Source organism: Euphorbia lathyris, chromosome 10 (assembly GCF_963576675.1).
Source record: "Euphorbia lathyris chromosome 10, ddEupLath1.1, whole genome shotgun sequence".
Classification (NCBI taxonomy): domain Eukaryota; kingdom Viridiplantae; phylum Streptophyta; class Magnoliopsida; order Malpighiales; family Euphorbiaceae; genus Euphorbia; species Euphorbia lathyris.
Window position 1 is genome coordinate 44631490 of NC_088919.1, and position 24376 is coordinate 44655865.

Genomic DNA, 24376 nt, shown 5'->3' on the forward strand with positions numbered 1-24376 from the left:
TATTTCATACGTTAATGGTAAATTTACACTTCTTTTAGACCAACCGATATAAATTTGACCATTCTCCCTATTTCAAGGCTTTTTGGTTTTGTTTTTGTTGCTAACTTTAATAAAAATTGAAATGTATATATAAGCTTTCCTCCCTAAGACTAAATCATATACCCAAAAATGCATAAACAAGAACAAATCAAAATTATTAAAGCTGTACAACTTCCTCACCTACTACATATACTACCACACCACATAGTGGTTGAATTATTAGATACATACCTCAATTCAAATCTATAAATTGAATTGCAACTAAACCTAAACCTTAACAACATTATTATTCACAAATGTCTCATGTTGGACTTTCCGAAATGTCACACACCTTGTCCTTTGATCAATCCTTCCCCATCTTCACTTCTCCAAACACTCAATTTCATATGGACTTCCAAAAAACACATCCCCCCAGATCCAAATCCAGTATCTCCCTCACTCTCGGCGACCTCTTAAAGCGCGTCGAAGATGCTCAGGCCGACGCTGCCGCGGGCACCTCCATGCCCCTTTCTAACCCTTTTCTCCTCTCCTTCCACAACTTATCCTATAGTGTCAAAAATAGTAACAATCTCTCTCTATTTCCATGTGGGGGTTCCTCATCTTCGGAGACGAAGATTTTGCTTAATGATATAACGGGAGAAGCGAGAGAAGGCGAAATCATGGCGGTTCTCGGTGCGAGTGGCTCGGGGAAGTCTACGTTGATTGATGCACTTGCGGATAGGATTTCGAAGGAGAGCTTAAAAGGGTCAGTGACTCTAAATGGGGAAGTGTTGGAGTCGAGAATGTTGAAAGTGATATCGGCTTATGTTATGCAAGATGACCTTTTGTTCCCTATGTTGACTGTGGAGGAAACATTGATGTTTTCCGCGGAGTTTCGGCTGCCTCGTTTGCTTTCGAGCTCGAAAAAGAAAGCGAGGGTTGAGGCGTTGATTGATCAATTAGGCCTTCGTAATGCGGCGAATACTGTGATCGGTGACGAAGGGCATCGGGGTGTTTCCGGAGGGGAACGGAGGCGGGTTTCGATTGGTATCGACATCATTCATGACCCGATTTTGTTGTTCCTCGACGAGCCGACTTCCGGGCTTGATTCGACTAGTGCTTTTATGGTTGTTAAAGTTTTACAGAGAATTGCACAGAGTGGAAGCATTGTTATCATGTCCGTACATCAGCCGAGTTACAGAATCCTGAGCTTACTCGACAGGGTCATCTTCCTCTCCCACGGCCACACTGTTTTCGCCGGACCACCGAATTCTCTCCCCGAATTCTTCGCGGAATTCGGACATCCGATTCCGGAAAACGAAAACAGGACGGAATTCGCTCTCGATTTGATCCGGGAGCTTGAAGAAATCCCCGGCGGAACAAACACTTTAGTTCAATTCAACAAATCCTGGCAAGCTCAGAAAAACCTGACAGTTCAAATCTCCGATTCATCAAAGCCGATTTCACTCAAATCGGCGATAAGTTTAAGCATTTCCCGGGGAAAACTTGTCTCCGGAGCAACAAATGATTCCAATTTATCATCTTCAGTTCCGACTTTTGCAAACCCAATTTGGATTGAAATGCTAGTAATCGCAAAAAGATCAATGCTGAACTCAAGAAGAACCCCGGAGCTCTTCGCAATCCGATTCGGAGCTGTTTTCGTGACGGCCATAATCCTCGCGACCATTTTCCGAAATCTCGATGACTCGCCGAGAGGCGCACAAGAAAGACTCGGCTTTTTCGCATTCGCAATGTCAACAACATACTACACTTGCGCCGAGTCAATACCCGCATTTCTCCAAGAACGTTATATCTTTATGCGGGAAACCGCCTACAACGCATACCGAAGATCCTCCTACGTCCTTGCACATTCCGTTATCTCTATCCCATCTTTAATCCTCCTCTCCATCGCGTTCGCCTCCACTACCTATTGGGCAGTGGGGCTCGCGGGGGGTGCTTCAGGGTTCTTTTTCTTCTTCTTCACAGTCTTATCAGCATTTTGGGCCGGAAGTTCATTCGTAACATTCCTTTCCGGGGTAGTATCCCACGTAATGTTAGGGTTCACTATTGTTGTCGCGGTGTTAGCTTACTTCTTGCTCTTTAGCGGCTTCTTCATCTCAAGAGACCGAATTCCCGCCTACTGGGTATGGTTTCACTATCTTTCACTAGTGAAGTATCCTTTCGAAGGAGCGTTACACAACGAATTCGATGACCCGACAAAGTGTTTCGTCCGGGGAGTTCAGATGTTCGATAGTACACCGTTGAACGCGGTTCCGGTGCAGTTGAAATTGAAGCTATTGGAGAGCTTGAGTAGAACTTTGGGGAGGAACATAACAAGTAGTACTTGCATAGTTACAGGACCAGACATTCTTAAACAACAAGGTATTAATGATTTTAGCAAATGGAGTTGTTTGTGGATCACAATTGCTTGGGGATTTTTTTTTAGAGTGTTGTTTTATTTTACTTTGTTGTTAGGAAGTAAGAATAAGAGGACCTAATTAGTAATTTTGTACTCTTAATTGGACCTGATTTTAATCAAGAAAAATTAATTATTATTGGTACAACTTCTTCATCTCCTTTTGCCTAGATTCAAATAAAACAATCCAATTTGCATTCTTTCTTCTAATTTGGTTTATATATAAATATTGAAATGGAGTCAATGATTGATTGGTGTGAAATTGAAAATAATTTGGTGAAGTTTTGATTTTTTTTTTTTTGAAAACTTATAGTTTGGAATTATAATAAATTAAGAATAAAAAAGTATCTTACTTGAAAGATGGGTGGGTTGGGTTGTCTCATTATTACTTGTTGTTTAGAAACAAATGAATGTTAAATTAATACATTAGTCATTCAATTGGATGCAAGTTAAGTAGAAGAAAGAATTTGCATAATGAATCTACTTACTAAGATAATGTTAAAGTAGGAGTTTTATACAAAGTTATATGGTAATTAAAGTTGGAGTTTTATACATCAATCCATGGATGTTAAAGTTAAAGTAGTTTTTGACAATCAGACTTTAATGGGTTCGAATATGCAACGTCAAGCATTTCCACTTTTTCGATCCGAAAAATGCATTGTTGGCACTAGGGATGCACGTGGTCGATTAACCAGTCCATTAAGCTTAATTCGGTCGATTAACCATTTGATCGGTTTTTTAAAATCACTAACCATACACTAGCAGGCCCGTCCCTGAGCATGGGCAGGAGGGGCGCCTGCCTAAGGTCCATGGATGAAAGGGGCCCAATTATAGTAATGTAGGGTACTATAATAGGCTTTTAAACTATACTTGATTAAATTTCAAAAAGAAAATATATTTTGATTAAAAACGTTGTCATAAGATTCTTTCCAAATAAAAAATGGTGGCATTAGATTAAATTCAAAAAGAAATTATATTTGATTTTTGACAAAAAAAAAAGAAATTATATTTGATCAAAAACATGGGCATCAGTTACTCAGTAGTGTTTCCAAATTCTCAAATTTATCTCACATTCTTTCCAAATTTCTTAATAAAAATGTTGGACATCAATTCCCTTATTTATCTCAGAGTCTTTCCATAATTAGCTCTCCCACCCATTAATCCTAACAAAATTTCTAATTTATCTCTCTCCGTCTTTGCAAAACTCTATCAGATTCTGATTTACTTGTTCTTCAGAGACAATTTGAGAGAAGCACATTAAAATCTTCCAATTTCAAGAACTTAGCCGCTAAAGCTCGTTAAGTGAGATGCTTTTCAGATTTGGTTTTTCATTTTTCTATTATCATACTTTGTGTCCTGAAGAGCATAAATCTATCAGAACTATTTCATAATCTATTAAATTTGAAAATTTTGCATTTAGAAATGTTCATAGACATCATTTTGTATAAGAAATTGGGTACTTAAAGGAATATAAAATGTTTTTTTTCATGCGAAATGTTTTTTATTAGATTGTTTGTTAAATGTAATAAAAAAATGCTATTTTTAAGTAATATTCTTTTATACAATTGACTTTTTTATTTTATTTCTTACTTGTACTTATTTATTAGGGACCCAATAGTAACTCGCCCCTGGGCCTCTAAAACTTCAGAATCGGCCCTGTACACTAATCCATTAAAATCGGTTAACCATTAATCGGTTAACCAATTATTTCGGTCGGTTAACCTTTTATTTCGGTTTCTAACCATTAGTAAATAAAAATAAAAATAATAAAAATAATTATAGCTTTTATTGTGAGTGGGACATTGGGTCAAGAACGAGTTGAAGAGATTAATGGCGGAAAAAAAGATGTGCATGCATTGTGTCTATATGGACTATAGACTCGAGATTGAATGAGCTGAAGAAAGGGCAGCAAAACTTAGAAAGTAGAAACAAAGTAAAAATTCTATAAAAAAAAAAAAGAAACCAAGTAAAAATAGGATTCTAAACAAACAAATGAAAAAATCATTCATAAATAAAAAGTATTTATTTTTATTTATCAAGATAATATTGGATATTCAACTTATATTTTAATTCGTATAAACAAATTTTAGCACAAGTTAAATCTTGTCCGTATTTAGTCAACGAATATTCTATTTTCCCAGAACCAAAAATGAAAAGAAAAGCAAAAAAAAAAAAAAAAAAAAACAACAAAAAAAAAAATATTATCTTTTATGGTAAGAGTTTATAATTTGTTTTATATGCAAACAAAAAAGATATATGCTATGCTCGTATATATAGTAGCAAAAAATATGAACTAAAGAGGAGGACCCAATTTCGTTGCGGCTTCCATTAAATAATAATCAACCGCACAGTTTACTTAAATTTCTTAACATTTTGATCATTGCATAAAAATCTGATAACTTTGACATTTTCTAAATTCAAAAACTTATTTCAATTTTATATATTGTTTATTACATGATTTAAGTTTCTTGTTTTTTATCTTTATTTTTTTATCACAATATTATCTTTATTTTTTGAAAGTTCTTTTTTCCTATCTTTCCTTTTTCTTCAACAAAACATCAATGAGTGCTTAGTTAATTTAGATAAATATAATTAAGTAACTAATTAATTACTAATTAGTATAATTGAATAATAGATAATTATATATATAAATATAAGTATAAATAAATGTATTTGTATATTTTTTTAATATTTAATTGAAATTCGGTCGGTTTCGGTTAACCGCGGTTTTTGGAATAAGAAAACCGTAACCGTAACCATTAACCATTATTTTTAAAATTAAAAACCGTATACTAGTCCATCGGTTTCGGTTAACCTTATTTTCGGTTTGGTTTCGATTTGGTTTTTCGGTTTTTCGGATTTTCGGATTTTTGTGTGCACTCCTAGTTGGCACTGGATTGGAATGCCAAATGGCTCTAGATTCAATAAAATTATTAAAATAGTAAATTTGTGTCAATAAAATTACTATAGCTGGATCAGATAATCTGAACCAACGTGGTTGATATGTCGACACACTACAAGAAAAATAGATTGTTTGTATTGTCACATAATCGTGTAAAGTTGTCACATAAAAATTTATGCGATAATTAGATTGAAACACATTTTTATTCTGACAAAAATAATTAATAAGGAAATTAGATCCCAAAATATTTAATTTAGAAATTAAATTAAGTTTGATTTTTGCTAATAAGTTTGTTGAATGATATTTATAACTTAAGCATTAAATCAAATGCAAAGCAAAAAGGCTCTAGGGAAATAAAGGCTCAAGCCTTATTTCTGGAAACAAAACTAGAAACCCGATATACAGAAGCCCAGAAGGTTTGTGTTCTACCTATTAAAGAGTGCTTTAATGGATTAAAGCTCAGAAGAAGGTATTCTGAGCACTAGACGTAGGCGAGAGGTCGAACCAATATAAATCTGTTGAGTAACGTATTTCTTAACTCTGCCTTTATCACCTTTGATTATAATTGCTTGCTCTAATATTATTATCTCACACATAGGCTCTGACTGTCAAACACTTATTAAATTGCTAATCTTAAGAAATTATTAATGCCTTGTGTGATCTTTATTCACTTGTAAAGAATTGTAATAAAAAGATAAGTGCATTAAACAGAAGATGTGATGAAGTTGAAGAAGTTAAACTCGGAGACACTTGATATCTCCTTCAAGACAACACTCGTCAAGATAAAAATATTAAGACGATGATGAAGTTTGTCACAGAAGTCTATGAGGAGAATAAATCTAGAAGAGAAATAGCCACCACCATCAATACTCTAAAGGCCAAATTTCCACTAGGAAAGGATGGAAACGACAATTAGAAGTTGTATGAAATTTCTGTGGTAAAGTAGGCCATGCTACTTAGTTATGCTGGTATAAAAATAACTATTATGATTCATATGATGAACAACCTGTTAAGACTAATAAAAGAGGATCCAAAAAGACTTGGATACCTAAGAAGAAATGATTAATCCCTAATCGGAGTCTTAAAAATTTCCATTGTCGAGCGCCGATAAGGGCGTTGACATTCTTGATAGAATTAGGGAGGGAAGTGTTTACTTTTTAAATTTTTTAATTCATTAGCACGTGTTCACAATGTGGCAAAAAGAATTATGTGTGGCAGCCAGATGACATTAAGCTGCTTGGATCAAAGTCCAGGTTATTATTCTGATGTTATGTGGACACTAAAACAACCATTGTGACTTTGTTGTGGTTGAAATAAAAGTTTAATAAATTTATTGCGCTATTTTAAAATTCAATAATCATCTATATATAATATAAAATAATAAGGATAGAGCTGAGGTGTCACTTCCTCATTTTTTACTGATAAAAACTATAATATAATATATAATATATTAATTTTAATTATATTATTATATTTATCTATAAAAAGATTATTTAAAGTAAATGTGAAAATAAAATAATAATATTTAATTTATATAGCACTTTTATATCATTAATTGTAATTATTAGATTATATTTTTGTTAATATTTATAGGTTAAGATGAATCCGTACATCGCACGGATCAAAAACTAGTATTGATAATAGACAAACTTCAATTACATGGATACTTTTTACCATTTCTAAGTAAAAGAAACCACATAAGTTTTTTCTTTTTATTATATTTTGGCTTACTATATCATCTCCTCTAACTTTTTCAAAAATCTTTGATTACGCGCTTAAATTTTTAAAGTGCCTCGACAACATCCTCAATTTATTTAAAATATAGTCAATTAATCACTCGCTTACAAAAAGTAAGCTGTATGTAAAAAGTATGAATGTTATTGCACAATTTATAGAATAGATTAACATATATTAAAAAAGGAAGTTCTTACTTGCTCAACTTTAAAACATGTCATTTATGATAACCTTATACTCCGTTCTTGATCATTTAACTTTTTCAAAGCACGTGCAATGCACCTTCCGCAAGCAGTTTATTCTTTGCAATTGAGTGATTACTTGACTATATTTTAAACAAGTTGAGAGGGTAGTTATAACATTTTAAACAAATTTAGAAGGCTATCGGAGCACTGGAAAGTCAATTTTTTTTTGGTACAAAAGATGTATTAAGCCTTATTTTTTACTTTCCCATATTATTTTTATTCATTTAGTATATGTTTCAACCATTAAGTATAATATTTGATGGAAATATTTTTATTTTTATTTATTTTATTTTAGAAAACCTTATTCTTCTTTTATTTGATTTGGTGCATATAACTTTGAATTTTTGAAGAGCTCAAAAATTATAGTTGGGCTTCTCTGAATAGAACCCATATAGAAAAAGCCCAATCAAGCCATCAAGATCGGCCCAATAGTTCTAGACCACATGCGGCCGAAAGTGAAAATAGCTGCCGTTGTTTTATCAATTTCCTCTCTTAATTTCTACCCATTGGATTAGTACCAATCCATCTTCACCGTCCAAACCCATCTCCCTTGCAATAAAATGCTATCGGTTTGTTAGGTTTTTATAAATCTCGACAACTCCATTATCGTTTCCCTTTTTTGCAGAGAAGACCTAATCCTTTTCGTAGCCTTAATCGAATTTCAGGGCTTTCCTCTTTCGACGTAAGAACTTCGCTTATTCTTCACTTGTTTCTAAGTTTTAGCGTTATTTGAATTTGAAGTTGAATTTTTTCAATTGAAACTCCGTAACTTTTTTTATCTGTTTGATTGGTTGTCAGATTTTGATTTTGATGTAAAAGCTGCTGTATTTTTTTTTTGTCTGATATTGTTGAAGCCCCGATTGATAGATCTGTTCCTTTCCCTTGTTATCACTTCATGAATATCTGCATCTAGGTTTGTTTTCTTTTGCCCTCTCATATCTTGGGTTTCATCTGCTATGAGTTAATTTTAATATGTTTTATGTGTGGGTCTTGTTTTATACAGCGGTGTCAAATTGAATTGATTAATACAGGGCATTGGCTAGGAATTACTGTATAAGGACTAACATGCATAATCATGTTTTAATTGTTGTGTATCCAATTGGTCTTGGTTGGTCATGTCAGGCTCTGGATCATATAAATTAGTATATTATTTTATTAGTATCTTGGTTAACTTTAACGGTGTATGTCAACTATTAATTGCTGCAGTTTGAAAATGCCACGATATGATGATCGATATGCTAATACTCGCCTCTACGTTGGACATCTTGCCTCTCGCACAAGGTCACGAGATCTTGAATATCTTTTCAGCAAATATGGAAGGTAACATCTAGTTTCTAACTTTATTTTTTGGGGGATTTGGGTCTACCAGTACATGGCTATGTCCTTGTTCAATGGAATAGTTGTTTGGTGTTTTTTCTTCTTGACTAGTTTAACTAGTTGCAGAATCTCCAAAAGTACTCTGGCCTTTCCTCATTCCACTGTATAACGTGGTCGAAGTCCATTTAAGAGTAGTGTGTTTTTTATACCGTGCCCAGCAAATTGATCATCATCTATGTGGTATTTATTTTTAAATGAGAAATCCGTTGGAGTTCTTAATTAATGGTTGTAGTGTAGGGTATGCCACTTGCCTCCTGCAAATACTTAGGGAAAAGTAGGTCTTCGGCAGGTTGTTTGTGTGTGGATTTGTGTTAACTATCACGTTATCTGTGTGGGAATCTGTGGCCCCTAGGTGTCATTTTTTAACTTGAATGATCTTGTTGAAGGTTTCTGGGCTTTTGCCTAACCTGGAGGCCTATGGTGAGAGGGTTGCCATGGTGGAATGGTGGAAATTCTTGCCGAGTTATAGGAGACTTTGGCGATACTTTCTATTATGTTATTGCGTGTTTTTATGGAATTGGCAACAATCTCAAACTGGTGTTTAGTTCGTCTATGAGGGGTGAAGTATCATACACTTGCAGTACTTAAGTAATGATGGCCTTACTGTTTGTGGCAACCGTTTCGCAGAGTACGAGATGTGGATATGAAGCGTGACTATGCATTTGTTGTAAGTGCCATATCTTTATTCTCGTGTATTTTATGATGTTGAATGTTACCATGACCTGCTTTGAATTAGTTTGTTGGTATGTTTGCAAGATTATAGTACAAAAGTATGGTCTCCCTTGTTTGTTTCTGTTCTTACTTCTTCAAACAGGAATTTAGTGATCCTCGAGACGCTGATGATGCAAGATACCATCTGGATGGCAAGGATTTTGACGGGAGCCGTATTATTGTGGAATTTGCAAAAGGGGTGAGCTTTTTAACTAGATCCCTCTTCAATTGAATAGTTTGCTTATTTCATACTTGTTGTTGGTTATGGAATAGAGCATTGGAGTTTTGGTTGCATGGTTAAAAGGGAAAAATCAATAAAAATGTTTTTTTTTTTTTTTTTAGTTGATTCTTAAATTTATTTGCTCATATAGTGTTTCAGTCTGTTCTTCGCAAGTACTATTATTGAATTCAGTTTTCCATTCTTGAAGATGATCAATGTTTACCACCCAAATTGCCAGGTACCTCGCGGTTCTCGGGAATATTTGGGTAGGGGTCCTCCTCCAGGATCTGGGCGTTGCTTTAATTGTGGAATAGATGGTCATTGGGCTCGTGATTGCAAAGCTGGGGATTGGAAGAATAAGTGTTATCGCTGCGGAGAAAGAGGCCATATAGAGAGAAACTGCAAGAACAGTCCAAAGAAGCTAAAGTAATGTATCTGGCTCTTGATTCATGGGACATTGCTCTTCCTGCTTATTTAATTTTGTGATTTCAAAAGTTCATTTCAATGCTGTACTTTAAAATCTAATCATGTACCCTTCCTTTCAGAAGAGGCCGGAGTTACTCTCGATCTCCTGCTAGGTCACGGTCACACTCACCACGCCGAGGCAGAAGCCGTAGCCCAAGTTACAGCAGAGGTCGCAGCTACAGGTTTGTTTGACTTATCTTATAAACAGATGATTATAAACTGTCAGTGGATCATACAATAATCACTGCTGCCAATTTTTATTTCTTTGGGACATTGATGACATGCACTTTGTTGTACAGCCGGTCAAGATCTCCACCACCAAAGAGAGAGCGAAGCATTGAGCATGATGACAGGAGGTCCCTGAGCCCTGAGCCAAAGAATGGTGTGCTCTCAAAGAGTAGGAAGCGCAGCCCAACACCTGATGAAGGCAGCCCACGACCTTCACCCAAGTCCCGGAAACAGGATGATCAGCAAGATAGGTCAGAATATAGTGGTAGCCCAAGGAGGAGCAGGAGCCCTAGAAGACAAAGCCCGGTAGCTGGGAGGTATGGAAGTCGAAGTCCAATTCAGACTAATGGCCGAAGCCGAAGCCGCAGTCCTAGTCCTCGGGATGACAGGAGCCCAGTTGATGATGACTATGAGGATAATCGCCGTTCTCCAAGAGGCAGCCGCTCTCCAAGAGTTAGCCGTTCTCCTAGAGGCAGTGAGTCGCCTTAGAAGTGCAGTCTAAAGGAACGGGTCAGTAGAGCCTCAGTTGAAGAACAATCCATGTTGTCTGCAAGACATTTTATTTTGATGTTCTATTAAAACAATCTGTTATATCATTTTACTTTGAAAGTAGGAAAACTACAATGAAAAAACATTTGTCATGGATTTGAGATATTTGTTTCTGAATTATCTGGTATTGAGCTTGTTAGTTAATATTTTTTGGAGCCCGTTTGTGTCCATAAATCATTTGGCAAGCTTTTGAAGGTAATTAGTTACGTTATATGAATAAACAACAATCCAAAAGGTGAGATTGGTTTGATTCAATTTGGAGATTTGAAAGTTTACATGATCCTCCAGCAGCCGACACAAAAACAAAACCCATTTCCCTGTTCATCGTTCTTCCCATTTTGAGGAGTTCTCTTTCATCCAGCAGCCGATTTCCCAGTTTATCGTTCTTCCCATTTGCAGTTCTTCTACTTCATCTCATTTCCCATTCTATTTTCAATTTCCAACTGAGAAATCACACAATGCGATCTCCTTACCTGATGCGATCTATACAAGGAAGTGTGAGCAGTTAGTGTGTTCATTTTGTTTCGGTATAATTTTGTGTATGGATGAATTTAGTGCATAGGGTCTTGTAGCTCTTTCCTCTGTTGATGATTCCTACACCTCTAGCCATAATGTTTTGAAATTTGTACATTATTACTTCGAGTGTCCTGAGTAATGAAAGTGAAGATTCCTGCTGCTCAACTTCAATTTATGGGATATCTTCCCACTTGTTTCAATATGATAGTGTATAGAAAAAAAAAATAGACTCCATTTTTCCATTGGATAAAGATTATGGTTAACCATTGATTTTTGGTTAACAGTTGAGAAATGGTTAAAAATCGTGAACCAAAAAATCTAACCGAAATTATTGGTTAACTATTCGTACGGTTAATCGATATGTTTGGATCGGTTTCGATTTTATTGGTTTAAAAATCGATAGGTTTGGTTCGATTAATTTAATTACCTAATAGAGAGGTTAATCAAACTGTGCCTACCTATTAGTCACTAAATTTATGAACACCGTGTGCAGCTTGATGACCTAAATCCAAGCCTTGATAGCGCACGCTTGATTACCTAAATCCAAAGCCTTGATGACCTTTATTTATTTATTTATTATTATTTTTTTTATAAAAATGCTATATTTCATTTTATTATATTAAAAGGTACAAATACACCACGAAAATAAAAAGGTATAAAACCTCTCATCCATATAGGCAACAACCAGTACGAGATTTACTAAGAGAAGAAAAATGGACTACAAAGACCAATAAAAGACTACAAAGAGCAATGAAAACTATAAAAAGTACAAATACAACAAACATAGAAATCATATTCTTCTCGTAAGTCAAATCCCTTTGAAAAACCGCTGTAGTCCATGCTTCATCATTTAGGCTCTTCCGGACATTCGGAATTGAGTCCTTTCTGTTATTGCAACCACGCAGATCTATAGATCTACGGACAAGATGAACATTTTCCCCTCTTGCTAAGACCAAAAAAAGAATAAAAGAAAGAAGTATAGCGAACAGATGTAGATCTGACAGAAAAAGAAGTTAGACTTCAAATTGGTAAGAAAAGGTAAATCGGAAGCTAAAAACGAAGAAAAACATAAGTGGCAGGAGGAAGAAGAAAGACCGTCGTCCTTCTTCCTCCTCTAACTAGACTTGTTTAGAAAACTACAACGAAGAAAATGACGGTGATGATGGCGGAATAAAGAAGAAAAGTAGAGAGAAGGAGGAGCTTCTCTCTCTTTATTGATCTTGATGACCTTTATTGGGAAGGTGTTAAAACGAAATTCATTATCCTCATTTTCTTTGGGATAAAATTTTACTATTTTCATGGTTGTTCGTTAAACTTTAAAATGAGATATAAATTTTATATTTTTAACATTATGACCGATACATTTTAATTAAGGTTTCAAAATAATTGTTAACGATCTCAAAATGTAAATGTTCAAGAATTAAAGTTGTTTAAAACCATATTTATCACGAAATCATATTTTTTATTATCCAAAATCATAATTTCTAGAGTTTAAAATCTATTTCTAACTAAACAACACTTGAATGATCTCAAAATGAAAATTGTAAGGAATTGTGTTTGAAAATATCATCAATTCTTAGTATTTTTATTTTGACATCAACAGTTATTTTGAGGAGGAAATTAGAATTTATGACCATAATGTAAAGTACCCATTTTCATTTTCTTGTTTCGCTTTAAAAGTGAGCTCATTTGCTTCTGGAGTTGTGATTGAGCTATGTGGAAAGATAAACTTAAAATTGATGTACAAGGGTTAACAATATTTATAAACAAATCAGAATGTCTTGCGCTGTGAGTGTTCCCCTCTGCAACAGCGGCATCTGGGCTGGTGCGCAGAAAGATAAGAAGAAAAAATCGCGGAAGGTGGGAAATGGGGGTTTCGGATGCAAGAGGAAGGAGGAAGTATGGCGTTGCGTTGAAGGTTGTGGCGCATGCTGCAAGCTGGTTAAAGGACCCTCCTTCGCCACTCCTGAAGAAATCTTCACCAATCCCTCCGACATACAGGTAGTTTATTGTATTGTATTATCCTCTCTTACTGGCTAGCTAGCTTCAAATTCAATTGCATCGACTTTTCATATCTTCCATAGCTTTACAGAAGCTTAATAGGCCCTGATGGATGGTGCATTCACTATCAAAAAACAACTCGCAAGTGCTCTATTTACCCTGGTATGTTATGCTTCCTGTTTTCATCATTTCATTCAATTTAGAGAGGCAATGCTTTCCTAGTATAATGCCATAGAACTTGGTTTCTAAACAATATATTAGGGTTCCTTATACTTTTGCCCAAATCATCCACTCAGATCTTTGAACTTTGTAGATGTCTCATTACCTATGTTGCACGGAAATGGGAAATGAAACCGAAATGGATACCGGGAAATATTATTTCTAAGAAAAATTAGCTAGGAAACGGTGGAAACTGAAACAGACACGAATCCCGGAAACACTAATGAAGAAGAGTTTCCGTGCAACATAGCTCATTACTCCTTAACTTGCTTAAAGCTACCTGATTAAAGCAAAATGAAGATTTAGATAATTGAAACGTGTATACTTTCAGCAAGTTCTGGAAATCTCCAAAGTTTAGAAGGCTAACTGGATTATTTAGCTAAGTAGAGAAGCGGTATGAATCACATAACACGATTATCTGTTTACGCACTGTTGAATTTATGTTTCTACTGAATATGAAAGCATTTGTTTTGGATTAGAGCGTCCATATTTTTGTCGAGTGGAGGCAGATGTATTCCAGTCATTGTATGGGATTAGTAACAAGCATTTCAACAAGGAGGCTTGCAGGTTGGCTCTTTAGCTCTTTTGCTTTCTTATCCCACACTCAGGATAACTTTTACCTTACTCGTGAAGTAATACATCTGATCAATCAAAAGAAAAACGTTTACCACTTCATGAATGATGACTAGTGTTACGAATATAAAATTGATTGATCAGATGTATTGCGCGGGAAGTATTATAGAATTTCTCCTTTGTCTGCTTGTTTTTATAATAAGATTGCCCTCCATTTTGATTTTGCAGTTCATGTAGAGATACCATTAAGTCAACCTATGGTCCTCATTCCAAGGAGTTGGATACTTTCAATGACTCTGGTTCTGTTTCTGCTTCTGCTTAATTTCCTTTTCTTTCTTCAACATCAACTTCTCAACTACCATATATGGATGAAGGTAATTCAATTTGCTTTACAATATCAACTTGTTTCTACTTTAACTATATGTTCTTTGTGGTGTCAAATTATTAAGAATTGGAAATGAATAAAAAAAGAACTCCATTACAATTCTACTTGTTGCTATTGTGTTGTATTGCCTTGTGTTATGTTGCCTAGAACGGAACGGAAACGGATTCGAAAACTAAAACGGATACCAGAAAATAATATCTATAAAAAAATATTGGAAACAGGAATGTAATAATAAAAATGCAAAGGTATATTTATAAATTTTTAAAATTACAAAGATGTATTAACTTTTTTCTTATATATGCATTAAAAAGTCAAATAACAGATAAAAGAAGAGATTTTTCTATTTTGAAAGCTTTTAGAAGATGATTTAAAAAATATTAGAGATTTACTAAACATGTGATTAAGTTTTTTTAAAACGTGAAATACTTTAAAATCGTGCAACATGGGTGATCAAGAAGATATTGGAGTGTAAATGATATCATATGAATGAAAAAACAAGCACTAGTTGAAGTTGAAGTTGACCTTGTGCTTTTTTTTTACTGAAGATGATCACAAATATTGGAATAAAAAGATTTAGAATTGGATTTAACATTTAATTTTTTCTTTAAGAATAAACCGAATTTTACTGCAGACTTACTTCAAAATACAACTACTGAGATTTCCCTTTAGAGCTTAAGGTCGAACACAAATATCGAAGATTCTTGAACATGACTACATATCCGAATAAAAAGATTTAAAATTAGATTGAATAGTTGACTTATTCTCTAGGACCAAACCGAGTTGCACCTCTTTTATTAGGTACAATCCTGAAGATTTTTGAATCCCGATATTGAACTGCACGTTGCTGTCTAATAGAATAGGATACTCTTGCCTCTTTTGTTATGAAAAAGATGCCATCTTTTCTATGCTGCTTTTTGCCCCAAATAAGATTCCGATAACAAAAAAAAAAAGTCTGAGACTTTGTTTATGAATCGAATCTCATCTCCAAATGGTCCTTCTCCTTCCACCATTGACACCCAACTACAAAATGGCTTTGAGCTCTCCCACCTCTACCAATCAAGGCACACCTGAGACTCAGAATTCTTTCTTCAATGGCCTTATCCAGTTATTATATGCAAGAAATCCATGGCACAAACAACAATTATTCCAACCCTTTTGAGTTTTGCTTTGATACGTCCATCACATGTGAAGAAAATCTCTCTCCATTTTTGGAATCTTTAGGATATTCTGCGGATATTTCTTCCTTCTACAATATTTCTTCCTTGTATGAGCAAGATGAAGTCTTTCCTGCAATTAGCCCTTGTGAGAGAGACCTGCTCCCATACAACTTCTGGAGGAGTTCCGATGGCGAATACGACTCTTGCTTCGCGAGCAATGACTACACGAATGACAGCTCTTTCTCTAATGCATTTGAGAAGACCGAAATTCGGTTCCAAGGTGAAGAATATGGAGATAATCATCTTCTCAATTATGACAGTTTAGAAAGCCAGCAGCTTTCTGTTGACGACCGTTGTTGGTCTGACTGTGAATCTTGGTTTGGGTATGCAAATGAGGAAGATTCTTACTATGAAAAGCAATGTTGCTATGCTGTGGATGAAACCGCGCTTTTTGAAGGTATTTTCGGTTACTGGCCCTGCTTGATGCAGAAACAACAATTGCCTTACAGGGATTAAGCGATTCAGAACTTAAGCTTCGAGCTAAGTTCGAGTAGAAATTAACATTGTGTTCATCAAGCTGTCAAATGTAGTTCACTGTGCTTTATGCAGTATAAATAAACCAGTTTTCTTAAACTGACTAGCTTTATCCATTTGATGTATTCTAGAAAATATTGAAAATGCAACAACTGTTTTCATATAGCATATATCTACCATCTTTATTGATTTTCAATCAAAAGAACAACCGAATAAACACAAGTCAAACGTTACAAAATAAAAAGTTATGGCAATTCAGTTCCATTTCTGATAATTGAAGAACCATGAATGTAATTAAGCCTTGGCGTCTCACTAACAAGATAAGTTTCTACTTACTTCTACAAACGTTCATACTCTAGTACACTAGGCTAAATCTGTTTGCAAAAAGTGAACAAATCACTAAAATAAGAGGAGATTTGGTATAAATTTTGAATCTTGTTAGAGTAGAAAAAAGAATTTCTGTGTAGTTGACATAATGTACAGATTATAAGTCAAGTATGTGATATTACATTTCCAAGTCTAAGCCGAGTTCGTCCTCAATGCCATCTTCATCTTCAAATAGCTTCAAGAATCGAGCTTGATCTTGCTCCCTCTTCTTCTTTTGCCAGTACTTGTGCAGCAGTATAACCCCAAGGACTAATACTGTTGAAACCACAACACAGATCAATATCACCAGAAAAATATGCATTCCGTTCCCCTTCTGAGGCAAGCTTGCACCAGAGTTCAAATCTGAGCACATATAAACAAGTCAATCGTTAAGGAAAGACACAATCCACAAAAAGATGTAGGAGATGGTTTTCAAAGAGGTTTTTTTACATAAGAACTAGCCCAGTGCTGGCTAAATTCATCCCTTTTCTGCCTACTTCTGAGGTTAGATCCACCAAAAGGACTTGCTTTTAGAAGGAAACTTCCATTGAAGCAACAAATACTTATGTTTCACGGAAACAGAAACAAAAATGTATACCAAATTACCAACATAGTGTTCAAACATAGCAAGGAGACTATGTTGCAGAAACAGATACGGAAACCACCATAGTCTTCAAAACGTAGCTAGAAACGACACATGGAATTACTAACCTAGTCTTCAAAACATAGCCATGAAACTATGTTGCACTGAAACGGATACAAAAACCACCGTAGTCTTCAAAACATAGCTTGAAACGACACATGGAAACACTATTGAACGCTATTGTTGCATGGAAACAGAAAGAGACACCAACATAGTCTTCAAAACATAGCTAGAAAACTATGTTGCAGGGAAACCAACATACTCTTCAAAACATAAAGAACAATTGTTCACAGAAACCAACAAAGTCTTCAAAACATAACCAGGAAATGGAATGGAAACAAAAATGAAACGAGAAACACTACCAAACACCGGAAACGGAATCGCAAAGCGAAACACTACCAAACACTACTGAAGAGAGTTTTCGTGCAACATATGGGAACACATGAATTATTAATGGAAGGCACTTGAATGCACACATAGCAAGTAACAAATTTTCTGATATAAACAAACCAGTACAGAAACAAGCATTCAAGAAATAAAAAGATTACTGACCAGCAGCTAGAGATAAACACATAGGACACAAGAAGGTAGCATCAAATTCATTCTTCTTGTGACGCACATATTTTCCATTAGAATCCTCAAAAGCTGAGGGACAAAATTCCCATTCATCATACACATCATCAGGTTTGAAGGTATCCTTCTCGTAGAATCCACATCTCTTGCACTTCTTGCTAGCGTTTTCGGTTAGAGGCTATACATTTCAAAATCAAAATCAAAATCAAAACCAAAACAAAATTAAGTATGTCGAGAAGAGAGAATAGCAATTACCTGCCAAGATTCTTCGCCATTGAAGGTATAAGAGACATTAACTTCCTTGACATCGGGCAAAAACGTCTTGTTCTCTCCTTTACAAGAGAAATATACATCCGGCTTAGAGGTTTTTAGCCACTCATGAGTGTTGTAGATTTTAATTGAATCGAGCGTCACAACAGCTGATGATAGAGTACCTGCGAACAAACAACAAACACCCAATCAATCTCAATGAATCGATGAATTCGATCAAACAGAGGCTGAGACTGAAATTACCAGGAATATCGGTGAGGTATAATAGCAGAAAACAAATCAACATAGCTAAGTTTTGGTTGATCGGGCGTCTGGTGAGAGATGAGGAATTAATGGCGGTGTGTAAGCTTGAATTTTGCGATCGCAGCTGACTGTTCGCTGGTGTGCTATCATACGCGTGATGCGCAGATGGCATCACCTACGTCATCTGTAATTACGTGACAAGGAATTAAGCATCTGTAATTTCTAACATATCATATTTCTAGAAAGTCCAGAGTTGCAATTATACAAAATTGCTAAAATTCAATTTAGTTCAACTATTAAATTATTTTTTATTAATTTAATTAGTATTTCATGAAATCATCAGCTTTATTTATTATTATTATTATTTTTTTTTTTTTTGAGAAATGCTTATAATTTCATAGCTTAATAGGTATCCAGCCCCCTAAACTTGTAACTTTTTTCACCTGACCCCCTCAACTTAGGGACAACCTCTCAACCCCCTTAACTCTCCAAAAACATCACATACAACCCCTTAAACTTGTAACTTTTTTTCACTTGGCCCTCTCAACTCAAGGGACAACCTCTCAACCCCCTTAACTCTCCAAAAACATCACATACAACCCCTTACACCCCTATATCCGGTCAAAATATTGACCCGTGTAGAAAATGCGCTGGACTGTTGACCACACCAATGCCACGTGTCATTTTTTTCTTAAATTTTTCCATGTAAATCCAGTAAATTACCCCATAATTTGGGCATCCGTAGAGTGTTCTTCCTTGATTTGCAGGTTCCCACGAAACCTTAAGTACAACATATTCACCACAAAAACATGATTCATGAGTATCCACCATGAAATCGGTTTCAAGAACAACACAAGCCCTAACCTAATTGATAAAAAAAAAAAAAAAATTATCTCAGAAGAAGAAAGAGGCAAACAAGAAGAAGAAGAAGGAGAAGAATAAAAAGAAGAAGGTAGAGGAGGAATAAAGGAGATGAATACTTACTGTTGAACTTGAATCGGAGACAGAAAAGAGGTGAATCGAAGGAATCGGAAAAGAGGAAGGATTTTAGGGATTTAAGAAGAAAGAGGATTTTTTTACCGTTTAAGTTTCTAAAGCCAACCTTCACGCGCTTTCTAATGAGTGCAACCCCAACTTATTTCATGTCAGAGCCACGTAGGCGTTAAGAGGCTATATGTGATGTTTTTAGAGAGTTGAAGGGGTTGAGAGGTTGTCCCCTAAGTTGAGGGGGTCAGGTGAAAAAAAGTTGCAAGTTTAAGGGGTTGTATGTGATGTTTTTGGAGAGTTAAGGGGGTTGAGAGGTTGTCCCCTAACTTGAGGGGGCCAGGTGAAAAAAAGTTACAACTTTAAGGGGCTAGATGCCTATTAAGCCTAATTTCATTAGATCAAATATGAAAAAGTACAATAAGCAAAATGTAAGGGATAAAACCTCATATGATTACACGCTAAAACAAATACAATATCCATGAAGGGATGAAAATGACTACAAAGAGCAAAAAGAGTCCATAAAAGGCACAAAAAACATAAAACAACGATATATTTCTCGTTAATCCAAATCTGTAGAAAGACATTTGCAATGCATTTTCTCAATAATAGATATGATCTACACTAAGAAATATTATTAATTGGTACTTAGAAATTCTAAAAATCAATAAAAAAAAGGACAAGTGCTTTGCGCCTAGGTTCGTGTCCCCACCAAGGTTATCAAATCCGGATCGGTCCGACCGGTCCAACCCAGTTCGACCATAACTGATCATAATTTCGGGCCGGAGATGGTCCGATTGTTAAATCCTTAAAAACCGTTCAAACCGGCTGGTTCAACCATGAATCAGTTGATCCAATGCCGGTTAAGCAGTTTGGTCCGGTTTGTTTTTAGGCATGTTTACTTAAAAAAATATATATATAAATTTTGACAAAGGTAGGATTCGAACTTTGGACCTTTGACTGGTTCAACCATAAATCAGTTGACCCAATGCCGGTTAAGCGGTTTGGTCCGGTTTGCTTTTAGGCATGTTTACTTAAAAAAATATATATAAATTTTGACAAAGGTAGGATTTGAACTTTGGACCTTTGGTCTATAAACCCTAAAGTCTAATACTCACCACTACACTACCATTTCACTTATGTCTATTATTAACTATTTAAGAATAAATAATAATGTTATCACTTAAATAATTAAAATATGATTTAGTATTATTTTTTTCAATTTAGATAAATATCATTAAAAAATTATTATATTTTCAGGTTAAAAATAAATTATTATATTTTCTCAATATTAATACAGTTTAATTAGCATTTGATTTTAAATATATACAAATAAATTTTAAAAATCTAATAAATTTAAATTTAAGTTGAATTATAAAATACATATCCTATTAGCATATTTACATGTTAGTTATTAATAAAAAATTAATCACTATTAATTTTAAAAGTATATATTTTTTTAATTTTTATATTTATTTATCATATTAAATTCATGTTTTGATACTAAATAAATGTTATTATATTAGTAGAATTTTTATGAATATAGTTGATATTATACTATGTTATAAGATTAAATATGAATAAAAATATAATTTGCACGTAATTTTTTACCGGTTGAACCCCGGTTGAATCCCGGTTAAACCTCAAACCCTTGACCTTTGTCTTTTCCGGTTGTTTGATCGGTCCGGTTTTGACAACCATGGTCCCACTAAGCGACGGTTCAGTGAGGGATCGCACCATAAGAGTGTATTGGGGGCAAGCCTTCCCTTACCAATTTTTTGGCAAGAGGCTGCTCGTAGACTCGAATCTCGAATCTGACAACAACGTTTGCCGTTGTGTCTATTCTAATATATTTATTTTATATTGAGTGTGTACTTTAAGACTTGCAAGCAAAATTGATTAAATTTCCATAAAACTATATCACGTTTGCCATAATTTTCAATCTAATGCTTTAATTTAACCCACGATATAAAAGAATTGAATTCTTATTCCTTTTTTTTAAGCAATTGAATTCTTATTCCTATCTTTTTTTTTTTTCATTATTTAAGGTGTTTTAAATAATGAAAAAAAATAAAAAGTTCAAACAATTCATGAATGAACATAAAAAAAAAAGCATTATATACTAATTATGATTGATTTGTATGGTTGATATCTTACAAAATCATGTCAACACATGGCATCTCAAGAATCTTCAGATCAGTCACCACGTATCTCAAAATAAAATAGGCATTCAGTTCTATTAAGAAACTTCCATGGAAAGTTTCTTTTCTGAAGGGAACCCCTATGTGGCTAAGTCGAAGATTCTATACCATGGAAGACTTTTCCTAGAATTAGACTCCAAAAAGGAGAAAGAGTCTTAACACCCAAAGGATTCTTGAAAGACTAGGGATTCGGCCCCGTCTTATATATAAACATGTATAACCACATCCTATGATGTGTTAACTCTACAACCCACACTTAGTCCTTACTCTTTAACACTTTTTAAGCACTTACTGATTTAGGCATCAGAGTTAGTTCGTCGAACTCCGATCTCTCTGACTTTTAGCTCTGGTTTACAGGCTCATCTAGGAAGATTCGTCAAGACGTTGGGCCCTCCATTCAGAGTTCATAAACACGGTTATCAAATAGTTAAAGGACTCAATTCAATTCGTTTAAATTAGAAATTTTAAGTTCGAATACTGGTGTACACAATAAACCTTAATTAGAATTTTTTTTATCTGACAGGATGTTGATGAACTCCGAACTTATAGATTAGTTAAAAAATCATTAATACATAATGTTATAGGTAAACAATTAATCCGTCCTTATGTTTTTTTTTTAATACACTAGTATATATTATAAGGTCTTTAAATTTTATCTTAATCATTTATTTAAACTCTCCTTTTATTTTTCTATATGAACGTACAAAACTATTAAGTTATATAAGTAAAAAAACTTCTCATTTTTATTTGTATTGATTTTTTTCCGTATATTTGTAATGGAATTTGTATATTATATATTCACTTTGTACATATTAATATATAAAAAAATTTATATTATTTATTCTCATATTATTTATTATTTAATAAAATATTTTTTAAGTAATATTAAATGTTATCATGGCTATATAATTTGTTCAAAATATCTATAAAGTTTATTAGAGATACAAAGTTTACATTTACAATTTAAAATAGTGTCTGCTCTAAATTTTATAATTTTTGAGATATTTTTCATTTATATTTGATGAGAATTTGGGATCGAAGTAACGATGAGAAGTTGGGATCCAAGTGATTCATCATGGTTGCTTACTATTCCTGCATCGGGAGCGGTCTTTGAAATACACTTTTATGGTCAAGTTAAGACGTAGGTGGTATGAAAGATAATGATAATAAAGTAGAGAGAGAGTAGAGAGAGAATTTCTGGATCCCTTACCATCGGGTAATATCCCTTACTTATAGGCGTGTCCCTTTGAATGGGAAAAAGTTTCTTCTTGCTCCTAGCCTGGATCAGGGCGCAATCGCCAATCCAGTCTGGATGTGACTACGATGGATGGCATGATTTTTTTGGTGGGCCTAATTCTTTCCTGGAAGCATCACCTATGGGCCCTTGAGGCCCAAATTAATCACTTTAATAAAACAAAATCTACACTGTTAAATTAAAGTTATATAATTGTATAAAAAAAATTAATAAATCAAATGCTATATATTGGAGAGATTAAGTCTGAGAAAAAATTTATAAAAAAAATTGTGGGAAAAAAGAGAAATTTTTATAAAATATAAAAATAAATATGTTATATAATTTTATTATTATTTAGTTTAATTTGACAATTGATGCTAGAATAAAGAATTAGCAGAAACAAAGTTTAGGGACGGTATAATTATTTTAAAAAGATATGGGGAATAATAAACTATTTTCCTTAATATTATCTGTATTTAGTAAATTTGAAAGTAACAAATTCTATAAATAACTCTAAGTCTAAATTGAGTAGGGATTTTTTGAGATTGTGAAGTTAATTTACTAAATGTTATTAAAAGGAGAAGGGAGTTAGCAAATAGTGATGTGAAATGAAATGGTTAAATTAGTAGGAAAAATATGAATGGTTAAATTATGAGAAATTTAGGCAAAATCTCCAAAGAGAGTATGAACCCAATAATAGGAAATAACAACAAACAAGAAATTTGAATGGTGGAAAATGAGATTGAAACCAACATAAACCCAAACATTTCATTCTATGTCATGCCTTCAATTTGTCTCTCACAAATTGAGAGCAACAAAACACAATAAACATAATTTTCAAATTAATTCTTCATCAATAATCTTCTTAACAATGTCGGGATTAATCTACGCAATACTACTTTTCTCGCTAGTCATGTCAGCAACCGCGACACTTCAACTCGGGCAAATGGTAAGCAAATTCAAAATCGCTAGGCAATACACGACAGCCCACAACAACGTGAGAGCGTCCCTAGGGGTATCACCCGTGATATGGAATCGGACACTTGCGAGGTACGCTCGTAGGTGGGCTGCTGAGAGGGTTGTAGATTGCTTGTTGACCCATTCCCCGAATAACCCGTACGGGGAGAATTTGTTTTGGAGCTTGAAAGGGCATTGGTCACCTGAAGCTGTGGTGAAGTGTTGGGCAGATGAAGGGCCTTATTACAACCCTAAAACTAATGAATGCATCAATGGTGAGATTTGTGGTCATTACACTCAACTTATTTGGAAAGATACTAAGCAAATTGGATGTGGAAAAAAACAATGTAATGCCAATAAGGGATATATTTACGTTTGCGAATATGATCCTCCTGGTAATTGGTACTATGAGGGTCCCTTAGGCGGGACGTTTACCAAATCTATTATTTATCCTCCTCCTGGTGCTCCCTGATCTCAATCTTCCATCCAGAGAAATTCTATCACCCCGAAACATTGAAAATGTAACAATCAGAATTTCTCTTTATTTCTAGCTCATGATATTAATTATGTATTATCCCGACCACCGACCTTTTTCTTAAATGTTACTTGTATGAAAAATGATATGAAAATTGTTCTTTGTATATATGTTGGTTAC

At 34.4% G+C, this 24376-nt stretch overlaps 4 protein-coding genes across 9 annotated transcripts; 3 read left to right on the plus strand and 1 right to left on the minus strand.

Moving 5' to 3' along the window:
* The first annotated feature begins 231 nt into the window (after positions 1-231).
* On the plus strand, positions 232-2589 carry LOC136209069 (ABC transporter G family member 20-like). The gene has a single exon (XM_066000426.1). It carries the CDS (start codon positions 336-338, stop codon positions 2514-2516), a length of 2181 nt encoding a protein of 726 aa, XP_065856498.1. The 5' UTR covers positions 232-335; the 3' UTR covers positions 2517-2589.
* A 5253-nt stretch (positions 2590-7842) lies between these two features.
* LOC136208722 (serine/arginine-rich splicing factor RS2Z33) lies at positions 7843-11023 on the plus strand. 5 transcript variants are annotated; one of them, XM_065999849.1, is made up of 8 exons: positions 7854-7997; positions 8114-8228; positions 8522-8635; positions 9320-9359; positions 9507-9602; positions 9862-10049; positions 10169-10270; positions 10388-11023. In XM_065999849.1, exons 3-8 carry the CDS (start codon positions 8529-8531, stop codon positions 10803-10805), a joined length of 951 nt encoding a protein of 316 aa, XP_065855921.1. In that variant the 5' UTR covers positions 7854-7997; positions 8114-8228; positions 8522-8528; the 3' UTR covers positions 10806-11023. The 5 variants fall into 5 exon arrangements, with proteins under 5 accessions (XP_065855920.1, XP_065855922.1, XP_065855921.1 ...); XM_065999848.1 differs by lacking the exon at positions 8114-8228 and having other exon boundaries at positions 7843-7997; XM_065999850.1 differs by lacking the exon at positions 8114-8228 and having other exon boundaries at positions 7843-7997; positions 10172-10270.
* A 2011-nt stretch (positions 11024-13034) lies between these two features.
* LOC136209089 (uncharacterized) lies at positions 13035-22090 on the plus strand. 2 transcript variants are annotated; one of them, XR_010677390.1, is made up of 5 exons: positions 13035-13382; positions 13466-13544; positions 14081-14168; positions 14403-14548; positions 21888-22090. XR_010677390.1 is itself a non-coding variant. In XM_066000460.1 (4 exons), exons 1-4 carry the CDS (start codon positions 13158-13160, stop codon positions 14494-14496), a joined length of 486 nt encoding a protein of 161 aa, XP_065856532.1. In that variant the 5' UTR covers positions 13036-13157; the 3' UTR covers positions 14497-14721. The 2 variants fall into 2 exon arrangements, 1 of the variants encoding a protein (XP_065856532.1); XM_066000460.1 differs by lacking the exon at positions 21888-22090 and having other exon boundaries at positions 13036-13382; positions 14403-14721.
* On the minus strand, positions 16651-18553 carry LOC136209088 (uncharacterized). Its single transcript, XM_066000459.1, has 4 exons — positions 18346-18553; positions 18088-18266; positions 17812-18010; positions 16651-16979 (listed from the first exon to the last, which is right to left on the minus strand). The coding sequence occupies exons 1-4, from the start codon at positions 18515-18517 to the stop codon at positions 16756-16758; spliced, it is 774 nt and encodes a 257-aa protein (XP_065856531.1). The 5' UTR covers positions 18518-18553; the 3' UTR covers positions 16651-16755.
* Positions 22091-24376: the final 2286 nt, after the last annotated feature.